Here is a 13,821-nt window from a genome sequence, read left to right as displayed (position 1 = left end):
TATATAAATGTATTGCCAGCATTTCAGACAAAACTAAACATGGTAATACATTATTTGTGTTCAGCGTAAGAAATCTGAGGGACTAAGTGTGCATTTTAGCGCCATTACCATCTCAGACATTTATTTGTGGTATTTTTTGTAAACTGGTGTTATATTACAGGCCTAAGGGTCCATACTGAAGACAGATTCTTATTCCATAGAAGCATTGAAGTTTGTTTTCATTCATGATATATTGAGAACATTTGAAATGTACAATGGGTATATTAAGTGGTAATAAAAATATTTCTTATTTTCAGCCTTGTTTTGGTAATTTATGTTGTCACTTGCTGACAAACTCATACTGCTGTATTCTCTTCTTGTTAATAGAGGAAGTTGTTTATCTCTTTACTAGGTGTCCCATTTCCGAAGAATTTCATGTCTGTGGCAAAAACTATACTCAAACGCCTCTTTAGGGTTTATGCTCACATTTATCATCAGCATTTCGACCCTGTGATCCAGCTTCAAGAGGAAGCACATCTCAATACATCTTTCAAGCACTTTATTTTTTTTGTCCAGGTAAGTTCGATTAGGGATTTCCCTGATAGCTCAATATTTTGTAAAGAATTTGGTAAATTCTCAAATTCTCAGAATTTGGTAAAGAATCCACCTGTGATGCTGGAGACCTGGGTTCGACCCGTGGGTTGGAAAGATCTCCTGGAGAAGGGAAAGGCTACCCACTCCAGTATTCTGGCATGGAGAAATCCATGAACTGTTTAGTCCATCGGGTCTCAAAGAGTCGGACACGACTGAGCCACTTTCACTTTCAAGTTGGATTAAGAGATTTTTTTTGCTCAGTAAAAGCAGTTATCTACAAAGTTATGAGATGAATACTACATCCATACTGTCAGAATAAAATTTGCTCTATTTCTTTAGTCTTTATCCTCTTGAATACTTGCCATGATGATAAAGACTTGCCTTCAGTTTCTGAATTCCATCGCAAGTCTACAGTGAATCTGAGCGATCTTACTTCAGCTAATTGTCTGTAACAGAGCAGCTGAATAGGGAACTTGGCTGGTGGACATGGAGTTGAACTTGTCTCTGAGCGCTCCTGCTACTCCCTTTTCCTGTCTACTCTAGATCTTTTTTTGAAGATCTGGCATAGAAATGAACTTTAAATAGCATATCTTTTCCCTCCTTTTAAAACCATAGTCTGAGTAAGTTCTGAATTTGATAACTGTCCATTATTCCAAAGAGGGGAGAAATGTCCCAAAGAACGTTGATATTCCGGACGTCCGTTAATCTTTGATCCAACTCCTTAAGTTGACCTCCTCTTCCTTCACTGTTTAGTTCTCAGACAACTGGCTTTAGAGATTTAGACTAAAAAGAAATGAGGTTATTCTTGCCCTGCTATAGTAATTAGAGAACTAACAGGTAGGAGTGAAAAAGGGAGAAATGCATAAACTGAGCAGATATTTTTCAGTGGAGGTTGGAGAAGGAAGATGGTAGGTAGGAGATGTCCATGATTTAGAGCTCTGTTGTTTTTTTTTTAAATCTGTTTTTGTATGTAAACTTATAAATGCCTTTCTCACACTCATCTCCACAAAGAAAAATTTGTTTATTTTCCTTCTATTCACAGTCCTCACACTGAGGGCACACGTTTTGTATCTTAATTTCACCTGTATAAACAAAAAAAATTTAGGAGATAGTAACTTGCCAAAACCATTGCTCTGAGCAATTATTTTACTGTGGTGTCCTATCTATAGACACCATTAGAAACAAAGAAAATGTTATACTAAACGTCTGCCTCTGTGCCTTGGTTTATGCAGAACATGATTACTTGACGTTTCAGTAGTTTGGGAGAGGATTTCTCTCACCAGAAAGGTTAGTTTTACCTTAAACTGTATGATGTTAAAGTCCCCTGTATCTCCCAACTCCTAGCAAATAGTAAGAAATTGGTATGTGGCATTTACCACATCTGAGCCTCATTACATCCTAGGACACTGTGATGGTTTTAAAGATGGGTCCGTTGGTTATATAGGATCACCTCTTTGAGTGAGAATGGCCCCTGCCCTGGGCCTCACAGTTTAGAAGTTTGACCCTGGCCCTTCTCTAGCTTACTCCTCCCCACAGAGTGAGAAATCCATATGGCCAAGAACATACCTGCATAGGTCCCTTCTGGTATATACTTGGGTACGTGAGATTCAGAATTCCCTGCCCGCATGGTCCCAAGTGTATTTCCAGGATCTGCATGGATCTTTTCTGTTGGCCCATTGTTTTAAGGGAAGGTCATGTCTCTTATGTGTATATCTCTAAACCTAGGGAATACCCATATTGCAGCTGTTCATGAGTGTGTGTGGTCATTGCCTTTATAAGCCAGTCAGGGTGTCCACAGTCCTGCATATTAGACCCTTTCAAGTACAGGATAGATCTGGGGTTTGGTAGATGAGGGAGGTTTGCTGAGGGTCAAGGACTGGCTCTCCTCGTTTGTAGACTCTTGAGGAGTCTTTTAAAAATTCTAAATTTGAATCTGCCTTCCTGGCTACTATGAAGATGTATTTGTCAAGGCAGGAGAATCAAACATATATAAAAATATATTAGCTTAATATAAAATATAATAACTTAGTCATGTGATATAATATCCATTTGTGTTCTTGGTCCACACCCCACAAATCTTAGCGGTAGACTTGCTGTTAAATGCCCCTTAATGTTTCTTCTCAGTTCTTACTGTTGGCACATGGTGAATGCTAATAAATGAGTAAAATTGAGAGCTCAGAATGCCCCATTGTGGCAGAAGATCAGAAATATTGACAACCTTTATGTTTTAACCTTATAATTTATAAACTATTTTTATAGAGGAAAGCTATTCAGAATTGAATTTCAGAATGACAGTGATAGAACTTCTAAAGAAGCACAAATTAAATCCAGGCTTTCTTATTTGTTCTTTATAGGATTTTATTACTTATCATCTGTGGACTCCACATTATTCATGTCATTCTCATACCATATCCTATGTAGCTTGCAGATATGTTAGTTAATAACATAAACTAAATCTTTTATTCTTCATATAACGCTGTAATTTGCCTGAGAATTTTTTTGGTCCCTGCTTGATTGGATATATCTAAATGGTGTCCCGGTTATTCATCCTAACAGGGAGCAGCAAGTCTCATTTATTGTTTACTTTCTGTCAGGGATTACATGAAGTGGTTCACACACAGTATCACATTTAGTCCCCATAGTAATCTTATGAGATGTGTGTGTGTGTGTGTGTGTGTTAGTCGCTCAGTCGTGTCCAACTCTTTGCAACTCCACGAACTGTAGCCGGCCAGGCTTCTCTGTCCATGGAATTCTCCAGGCAAGAATACTGGAGTGCATTACCATTCTCTTCTCCAGAATCTTAAGAGAGAATTTGTCCTAATATTAGTAGAAATGTAAAATACCAGAAGTGGTTAAGTGATTTGCTTAAGATGCAAGAGGTAGAGAATAGGGGGAAAAAAACCTTTTTTTTTTTTTTTAAAGATTTGACTTGCATTTACTTTAAAAGCTAATTTCCAACAAATGTTAATGGAAATCTATTTTGGAATGAGATGTAAATAATATGTTCTTGCTCTTTCTTCTGCCTTTCTCGGCACATAGGAATTCAACCTTATTGATAGAAGAGAACTTGCACCACTCCAGGAACTGATTGAAAAACTCACCTCAAAGGACAGATAAAAGGATGGGGACCTATGCAAATTATTCCTCAAATGAAGCTGTGTGGAGTGTATTTGAATTTTGTTGTATTTTATTTTTATCTTGGTTGTTTTTATCTTACTCTTGGAGGGCTTGTTTGGGTTCCTTTTTCTTTAATCTGAATAAATGAAACCATATACTATTGCTAGAGGAAGCCAAGAACCACTGTCTATACATTTGATAGGGGTAAATTTTGTCTTAGTGGCATATAGTATTTTTTTTAACTTGGAGAATTTTTAATAATATTATATGTTGAAAGAAAATGCTTACTGATTAGACTGTTCATGGATGGGTGTTCTCCCTGTGTAAATTGTGGCTGATTTTTGAAGTCCCCAAAAGACGTTTTTAAGTGCCTTGGCAGGCTCACTTCTGAGGTGCAAAGCACAGACATAGAATTGAACAGGGCTTGAAACAATATTAGGATTTCTACCCAGGGCACTTACTGATGCATGTTTTAAAATATTGATAAAAGCCATAGTTTACCTAAATTGATGATCTCCAACTTTTACTACATTAGAGAAACACAATTTGTAAAGGTGTGCATGTAGGGCATAAAAATTAGTATTTCTTAATTATTTTTGATATTGATAGTAATTCTGTTCAACGGATGCTTAGAGTTCTACAAGCAAGTCTTTTCCATCTCTTGATATCTGTGATATTGAAACTTGAAGATGTTGAAATGTAATAGCTGTTACATTTTGGCTTCTTTCTACACTTTAACTGCACTGTAGGTGTAAAAATTCAGGTTATATATAGGTTTGCGATCTTCAGAGGTGATGCTGAACTGTGAGGTTTCTTAGCAATTGCCAAATGAGCCATAAGTCTGCAAAATCCCCTTCTGCTTTGAAGAGGACTGGAGTGTGTGGTTGTGGGGGACGAGGGTGGGGTTAGTTTGAATGGGGCGTTATAGATGGGATTAAGTATGGGAAGTCAAGTTCAAGAAAGTCCTTTCTCAGAACGCTTGACTAGAATGGCATGAAGATTTTAATCAATATCTTGTAAACAAAGTCTTAGAGACTTCCTTTTAGGAATCAACTTCCATGTGAAGTTAAAAATAAATTACTAACTTTAGATATAGGCATGCACATGGAATTTAAGGACTCTGTGGGAAAATTGATCACTTTACAGCATTTCCATTCAGTGAATGGAGCTGGTGTTTTATCATTTTAAAATGATACAGTACCTTCTTTGCTTGTTGTAGGCCCAAGCGTTCTGACTTCTGATTTTTCCACTGTGAAAGGAAGTCTTTCTTTGCAGTGATATCAGATAATCAAAGTGTTAAATGAGTACTTACTTGTACCTTTTTTTGCCATGACTTTCTAGTGAACTATTCCCATAAGTAAAAAATTCAGAAACTTAGTTTTTGAAGTAAATATTAACATTTTTCACTTCAGTTTTATTCTTGCAAAATATCCTCTTAGACTTTCGGTTTTAATTTTGTCAGTTCTGGTAAAACTGTTTCCTTCAGTTCGAAATATATACCTTTTACCTTGTAGACTAGAAATTTTGCTCTGAAATTATATAGACTAAAAACACTTAATAGAAAAGAATATAAAATGAAATCAGTTTGGTTTTGCCATTAACAAATCGAATAGTGATACAATTTAATGCCATTGCAATATGATCACTAGGAACTTTTTCTCCCATTTCATTTCTAGCAATCATTCTCCACGTACCAACATGGAATTAACAGGAGAAACTGACAGAGGCAAATATATTGGACATTCATTGGTAACACCTATTTGTAAACTGCAGTGAGAACTGCTGATGTCCTTAAAACAAATATTTTAGTATCCAGATATACAACATCAGCCACTAGGGGTTGATTCAGAAATAAAATTTGACATCCAGTGATTTGGGCCCTATCCATTTAAGAAAATGAAGCACATGATTATTCAAATTGTCTTCCATACTGCATTTGACTTCATATCAACCTGATAATAAAGGGGTTGCGGTAGTCAAGTGTGGAGAGAAAATTAAAACATTCATTTTTCTCATTTAAGCCTTACATAGTACTGTACAAATGTTATTATAAATTAATGTTTAGTAGCAGGACTGACTTTTCCACTCTAGGTAGATAGTTTCTTGTCACTGTGCCAGAATCTCAGGTGCCTGCTTCTGAGTATTCCTTGAAAAAGAGGTATTGGGAAGTAAGGACATATGTATGTGTATATATGGTAACAAAGTAGAGACATTCTCCCAGGGAGAGGCCTGGCAGTGTACATGGTGTTAACATGGCTGCATGTAGGGAAACACCAGAGCATGTGCAAAATAACTGATTTCTTAAAAAGTTGCTTTGATTCAGTTGGTTCCCATGAGCATTAGTAAGTTGCCCTTTATAAAATAAGGATCACATCTTGTTTTGCAACAGAGTTTGCTTATAAATGTCTATTGGATTCTTTCCAAGTCTCTTAATTTATAAATAACCAGGATAATGATTCCCCCCACCCCCCCCACCCCCCCCACCCCCATCCCACCCTTTTTACAGAGATACAAAGCAGAAGTTGGTTTTCTCATATGCTGATGAAAGCATGACATATAAAGTAATAAGTTTACATAGTGTTACTGTCACAATGCTTTGGTTAAATGTTGATATAAAGCAAGTTTTAGGAATTCTTTTAAATGATGGAGTAATGGTGGTGGAAAGAAATTAGTAACAGAAAGAGTGAAAATCTTTCATTAGCTGTAGGTGGTGCTACTGGCTTTTATTTGCTGGCTTGATTATTCTGTTTCCCACAAAAACCATGGCATTAGGCTGCAGTAAAACAGTAAGTATGTGTTAGCTGGTAGAGGCTTTGGAGGTCAGTTTACCTTAAATTGAAAGATTTTAGATAGCTGTTTCTTCCTGCCTTTGCTTGTTATTTGTAAATGCTAAATGGTCAGCATAAAACTAGATGGGAGAAGAAATGTTTAGAGTATAATAAATATGTCTCAGACTGAGTTACCGCCTGTCTTATCAGGAAAGAAAGCACTACAATCTCTTCAGGAATTACAGATAATGTGCATATTTATATTTTACATGTAATCACCATACTCCATTTTATGTATAGTATTTTCCTTGCTTAGGGGAAAATAGCACAGTAATAGATTTCTTTTATACCTTTGTCTTCACCCTCTCTGAGAGAGGTTTTGATAACCACTGAAATGGTAAGATATGGGAGATACAATTGTTAGTCTGTAGGACTTCCTTTTAAAATAAATATGCCACACCTTAAATAGCCAAGTGAGAGTTGATTTTCAGGGTGGTTGCTTTGGGAGCACTACTTATTCCAGCTACACTGTAGAGGTGTAATCACTTTCAGAGATGCCTTGAGAGTTGGTGTGTGACTATACAAGAAAATCCATTTCATCATTTTAGTTGCACCAAAAACTTTTCTGGAAGCTTAATATGACCTATCTCATTTACCAAAACGACTCTGCTTTGGCTCTTTTCTGAGAACTAAACTATTAAGGAAGTTCAAAAGAATATGGGAAAAAAAAATATGCCATAGGATCTGAATTGCAGAAGAGAATGTTTTGAGTATTGATTTGTAGCATCATTTAATAAAAAACATAATTTCCTCATGTCACTACTTTGAGGTAGGCAATATCATTTGGATGTATACATTTTATTTTTAAAAATTTAGTTTAATTATCTTACACTTAAATATAATAACTTAAAAAAAAGGATCCAATATTTAAGATAGAAGTAACTTAAGAAAATAACAACCTTTACCTCTATCCTTTTTTAAAAAAAACTTATTTTCATGCAAATGAACAATTTAAATTTCAAGGCTGGAGAAATTGGAACACATTTTATATATTAATTACGCTGAATTTAAGTCTGTATCGTAGTAAAAAATTTCAAACTGTATAATCATTTCATGTCGTTTATAACTTTAACATTTTGTTGTCTTTTTAAAAGATACAATCAAGAAGTATATTTGAAAATATCACTGCATACCAAGAGGAAAGCTTATTTTGAAACATATCTGGGACATAAAAAAATATACCAATTCCTAGAAACACTATTTTAGATCTATACTTTAAGAACCATTCCTAAAATGATTTAAATATCAGCATATTGTCGTAGTATTCAGTTTCACATAGGAATTACTGTTGTTCAGCTATCAGTGTAATGGTGTATGAGAAAACTGTTTAGAGGTAAAATTATTTCATGATTTAATGGAAAATGATTTTAATCTATAATAACAATTCTGATTGCAGACAATTTGAATTTTTGAGGCTCTCCTAATGGGATAATCATAGAGAAAAAATCATTTTGAAGCTATAAGATTGTGTTTCTGTGTCTGCCATACTTAAATTTTGACAAAAGAGAAAATACAGATTAAAATACTGAGTACTCTCAGTTTTGCAAGTGTGACACATTTTCTGTACATAATACTACACAATAGAAAAATTTGGATTAAATCCTCAAAGATAGTGAAAACACTGGCCTTTCCAAACTGTTTACTTGTCATCTCCTTCTCTTTGGAGGTAAATTGTTTCCTTATGGCTGTTGACTTTCCCTATCTTCTTCCTCCCCATCTTGCAACACACACTCACATGGACAAAAAACAAAACAGATTGATTATATAGGTCCTCACTATTGGTGATTCTAAAGTGATTGCTGTCACTAGATAGGTTGTGGCTGAAGTGTTGGACAGTAAAACTTAAAGAAGCATTTTTGGTTTGTTTTGGTTGACAACTTTCTTTAAACTATGTCACTGAAACTGATATTATTAGTGATATACATTTAAAATTGTATTAATATTTAATGTCTGTTATAAATTTGTTTATGTGTGGTTATTTCTTACAGGTTTGCACATTTTAATTTTTGTTTACTTAATTGTGCAAGGTGTAAAATAGATTCGCATATTTTCATTTTAAGAACACTTGTCTCCCTGAATTGTTCTGCAGAGATAACTATTTTTAGGGGAAATAGTTTTTTACAGCCACTAAATTGTATTTGTTATTTTTGTACATGCATTGCTAGGGTGGTAAGGCACTTATCGTGTAGGGAAAAACTTTTGTTTTATTTGAATGTTTCCTATACATTATTACTTACAATTGCCTAGGAATAGCATCATGAAATACAATAAATATAAGAACACTTAAAGTTTTAATAAAATCATTTCTATCAAACAGGACAAAACCAGAAAAATACTACCAGTGCCATAAATGGAAGTGGTAGCATACACACTGTGCAAGTGTTGTAGAGAATGAGTAAGGCAGGATCCCACTCTCATGGAGATGGACAGTTTCTCTATATTAAAGTAGCTGTCTAAAACATGAAATGCAATATGGGCGCTGTATTGTAAATTGTGCCAAGATTACTCAAATTGTAGTTACTGTGGATCAAACTTTAAACTATTTCATCATTTTTGTTTTAAGAGGGGATACTGAGGGAATTCTCTGGCAGTCAAGTGGTTAAGGCTTGGCGCTTTCACTGCCTGGGCCTGGGTTCGATCCCTGGTTGGGGGAACTAAGATCCTGCAAGCCACATGATGTGGCAAAAAAAATAAAAAGAGGGTACTGAATGTCAGAAAGTCGGCAATATGTTTTGAGAGATGTAAATAAAGTATACAGACTTGTATGTGATGGGATTGGAACTATTTAATTTCTAGTTTTTGTTTGTTTGTTTTAAGGAAGAAACTGAATGTTTATTTAAAAAATAATAAATAGTTATGTTTGGTCATGAATCCTGACTTTGCATTAGTGTTCATTTTTGCTATAGGTATTCCCACATTGCGTACATTCCCAGAGAAATATTGAAGGTCTATGAAATATGTTGAACAGTTTTAGGCCTTATTTTTTGTAATGTTCACAACAACCCTGGAAATTAGTATCTCAATATTTTTTATACTAGAAAGCTAAAGCTTGGAAACTGTAAAGTCACTGATGAGAACTAGGGTTAAAAAACCTGAATATGCTTGACCTTGAGGCCAGTGCTTTTATTTTGTTTAAATATACTATTACTATGAGAATAGTTAGCAAAATAAGTGTTGACTTTTCCATTAAGCCAAGATTTTATCTTAATATTTTGTCTTCATTGTAGACCATTAAAGGGCTTCCCTGGTAGCTCAGCTAGTAAAGAATCCCCCTGCAATGCAGGAGACTCCAGTTCAATTCCTGGATCGGGAAGATCCCCTGGAGAAGGGATAGGTTATCCACTCCCGTATTCTTGGGCTTCCCTCGTGGCTCAGATGGTTAAGAATCTGCCTACAATGTGAGAGATTTGGGTTGTGGATAGAAATTTATAAGCAAGTTTACTGTTGCCGGGAGCCGGCATATTGCATATTGAGTGCATATTGCATATTGAGTGCATATTGCATATTGAGTGCAGCACTTTCCACAGCAGCATCTTTCAGGATCTGGAATAGCTCAACTGGAATTCTATCACTGCCGGGAGCCAGCGTGAGGAACTCCACCCATGACAAAGGTCATGAGGAAGGAGGCTCGGCATACGCAAAGGCAGGATCGAGCCTCAGGAGTCCCCCTGGAAATTCTCGAGCATCTACCCCCCAAACCAGAGTCTGCCTACTTTCTGCTTTGTGCTTTCACCTACACCTCTGACTTTACAGGGGGCTGTCCCCCACTACCTCTCTCTGAAAAAAAAGAGTTAGCTTACATCTCCAGTTAATAATTCCTGGGTGTGACAGTGTTTCAACCTACAAACTCCTTTGGAAATCCTCTAGCCTGCCTGAATGGGTTTTTCTGGCCACATGTGATTGTTCAGAGCCTCCCAACTGTGAGAGGCAGGAGATGCTCTAAACTGCCTAAACACAGATTCCTTTGAGTAGTTAAAAGATTGATTAGAAATTGTATTGGTGAAGGGTTTTTCACTTGTTGGGCCAATGTTTGCTGCTAAGTCTCCATACTCCTTACCTACTGTGTCCTTGGCAGTGTATTGATTGATATAATGGGTGTATAGAAATGTAAAATGCAGCTTTGTCCAATGCTTTTTTGGAGGCTGGTGCCTGACTTTGGAATAATCACCTTTAGAGAAAAATAAGTTTCTTAAAATGTTAACAGGCCTCCGGGCCAGAAGATGATGTCAATCACCTGAACTTTTGCATATGATAAGTTTGAAAGCCTGGCTTAGATTAGAACCAGGAACTGCTGTCCTTGCATGACTCCACCCCTTCCCCCATTATCCTCTATGCATAACTTAAGGTATAAAAACTACTTTGGAAAATAAAGTGCGGGCCTTGTTCACCAAAACTTGGTCTCCCCATGTCGCTCTCTCTTTCAACTTCTGGCTGAGTCTCCATCTGGAGCGCGGAACCCTCCATGCTTGCTAATTATGCCTGGGCTTCTAAGATCCGACCGGGGAGGCCTCAGTGTCTCCTCTCCTTCGGGAGAACGGAAGGACGCCTGCGGCCTACGTAAGTGGTGCAAACTTCTTGTCTTGAAGTTTTATTGGTCTCCCGCGTAAACCAAGCTACTCAGCCTCTTTTCTCCACTGAATTTTCCTACTGAGCTATCCTCATTCTATTACTCTTTGTATCCTTAATTAACGTGTAATTAAGCAGTTGTTTCCTGACCCTCGCCTATGCCGTCTCTCCTTCGAATACCCTGGATCAGCTGGGGCTGGACCCCGGCATACTGTGTTGATAAACATCCTTTTACAGAAGTTGTTGGGTGGGTATACACAAATGCATGGGTTGTGTAACCACTTAATATTTTCTGCCTAAATTATTTTCATTTTCTCAGTTGGTTAAAGAGTTTTAATAAACCTGTATGCTATCAGGAGACCCTGTCTCATTCTTTAGTTATACCAGCATTCCTGCAGGAGAAAAGGAATTCCTACATTGAAGGAGTAGAAAAATTTCTGGCAGGAGTTAAGAGGGTAGCATACTTGTTCCTGGTTGAGTATTCTAATACCCTGTATTTTATCTCTAATTCCCAAGTCTGAAAAGCTCAGAAAACAAAGTACTTTCTTCAGTTCACTGCAAACTGAACCTGATATGAGGTTAACAATCTTTATTTCACTGTGAAAACTGATGTTTCACTGCAAAATGTTAGTGTATTTAACACTTCCGCAGGAGGGTGAGGAATGGTTACACAATACGTGACTATTTTTCTTTTCTAAATTCCAAAACTGGAAAAATTCCGAAACTGAATTGACTACAAGAGTTTCACGTAAGACATTGTGGACAAAAATCAGGGAGTACTTTCAAGAGTTTTTTTTTAGTCTCTTCCTTATGTTAGCCATTGGTTATGGAGGATATAATGAACTTGATGTCAGAGTTTCCCGTGTTTAATATTTCAGTCACTGCACTATAGTGGTTTTGTTTTTTGTTTATATATATATATATATATTTTTTAGTTTCATTTTGTTTTGGTGGAGGAAGAAACACAGTTAAAGATTTCTTCAGTTCAGTCGCCCAGTCATGTCTGCGACCCCATGGACTGCAGCATGCCAGGCCTCCCCGTCCATCGCCAGCTCCCAGAGTTTACTCAAACTCATGTCCATTGAGCTGGTGATGCCATCCAACCATCTCATCCTCTGTCGTCCCCTTCTCCTCCCGCCCTCAATCTTCCCAGCATCAGGGTCTTTTCAAATGAGTCAGCTCTTGCGTCAGGTGGCCCAAGTATTGGAGTTTCACCTTCAACATTAGTCCTTCCAATGAACATTCAGGACTGATTTACTTTAGGATGAACTGGTTGGATCTCCTTGCAGTCCAAGGGACGCTTAAGAGTCTTCTCCATCTGCTCAACCCCAAATATCTTTATCCGATCCATATGGGACTGAGCTCTACTTTCCTCCTCCTGGAAGGTCTCAGAGAATCACCTTGCTTTATTTTCTCCGGTAGCTGCCAAAACCCTTACCATTTCATGATTTTCCCCTCAAGTTTGGATGTAGGATATATAATACCTAGCAGTGGGATGGACAGAGTTGGACATGACTGAAGTGACTTAGCAGCAGCAGCAGCAGCAGTGGGATGGAGAAGACAATGCACCCCACTCCAGTACTCTTGCCTGGAAAATCCCATGGATGGAGGAGGCTGGTGGGTTGCCATCTATGGGGTCACACAGAGTCGGACCAGACTGAAGTGACTTAGCAGTAGAAGCAGTGGGAATTCCCTGGCTTCCGCTGCTGGGGGCCTGGGCTTCATCTCTGGTCAGGAAACTAAGATCCTGCAAGCAGCAGGATGCAACCAAAAAAGCAGAACAAAAACTTAGACGCTTCCCTGACTCCCTTGCTATACCAGTGACAAATATTCAGGCCTTTCTCATTTCTAGAATCCTGCTATTTATTACTATGGGGATAAACAAAAGTAATATACATAAAGTACTACAATTATGAAATAACATAGGGAATTTACAAAAAATGATTTTTGTTTCCATCCTAGAGTTCACTATGGAATCACATTTTGATTCTGCCCACCTCCCCCCTCCCTTTTGTTTTGAGAATGGATTCACCATTCCATTTATAGTTTCTGTGAAGAGTTTCAACTTGGGAACTTCTAGACTGGGGAGTAGCCTGTTTATTAGGTCTTTATCATGATTAAAAATAAATTCTGGGCGTTTCTACACTGCATTTGTCCCCAGCTAGTCAGTGACTAAACAACAACAGAGATGAGTCATCTGTAAGAGGACATGGAACCTATGTAGGCATTCAAAAATTCAATATGCGTTTGTTATTTGTACTTTGTTGTATAGTGACTAAGTCATGTTCAACTCTTTTGCAACCCCATGGACTGTAACCTATGAGGCTCCTTCTGTGCATAGGATTTTCCAGGCAAGAATACTGGAGTGGATTGCCATTTCCTTCTCCCAGTGATCTTCCTGACCCAGGGATGGAACTTCATCTTCTGCATTGGCAGGAGGGTTCTTTACTACTGAACCCCCAGGGTGTGGGCATGCAAGGTTAATTAAGCTTATTGTTATTCTGAACAGACCTAACAGGTATGGTAACTTTATAGCACTGTAGGGTGGAGAAATTTTCCCTCTCAGTCAGTCAGTCAGTTCAGTCCTTCAATCATGTCCGACTCTTTGCGACCATGAATCTCAGCACTCCAGGCGTCCCTGTCCATCACCAACTCCCTGAGTTTACTCAAACTCACGTCCATCAAGTCACTGATGCCATCCATCCATCTCATCCTCTGTCGTCCCCTTCTCCTCCTG

The 13,821-nt window shown here is 37.5% G+C and overlaps 1 protein-coding gene across 3 annotated transcripts in view; it reads left to right on the top strand.

Annotated features, from left to right (window-relative positions):
- Positions 1 to 9,389, top strand: part of MOB1B (MOB kinase activator 1B) — a 93,554-nt gene extending 84,165 nt beyond the window's left edge. For all 3 annotated transcript variants that reach the window (XM_044945803.2, XM_025289934.3, XM_045166279.1), the window contains exons 5-6: positions 392 to 555; positions 3,613 to 9,389. In XM_044945803.2, the coding sequence (XP_044801738.1) occupies positions 392 to 555; positions 3,613 to 3,690 (242 nt within the window). In that variant the 3' untranslated portion in view covers positions 3,691 to 9,389. The remainder of the gene's footprint in view (positions 1 to 391; positions 556 to 3,612) is intronic.
- The last annotated feature ends 4,432 nt before the right edge of the window (positions 9,390 to 13,821 follow it).

The sequence above is a fragment of the Bubalus bubalis genome, chromosome 7, assembly GCF_019923935.1.
Source record: "Bubalus bubalis isolate 160015118507 breed Murrah chromosome 7, NDDB_SH_1, whole genome shotgun sequence".
Classification (NCBI taxonomy): domain Eukaryota; kingdom Metazoa; phylum Chordata; class Mammalia; order Artiodactyla; family Bovidae; genus Bubalus; species Bubalus bubalis.
The sequence above is the reverse complement of the archived record's forward strand: the minus strand, read 5'-3'. Positions and strand labels throughout refer to the sequence as shown.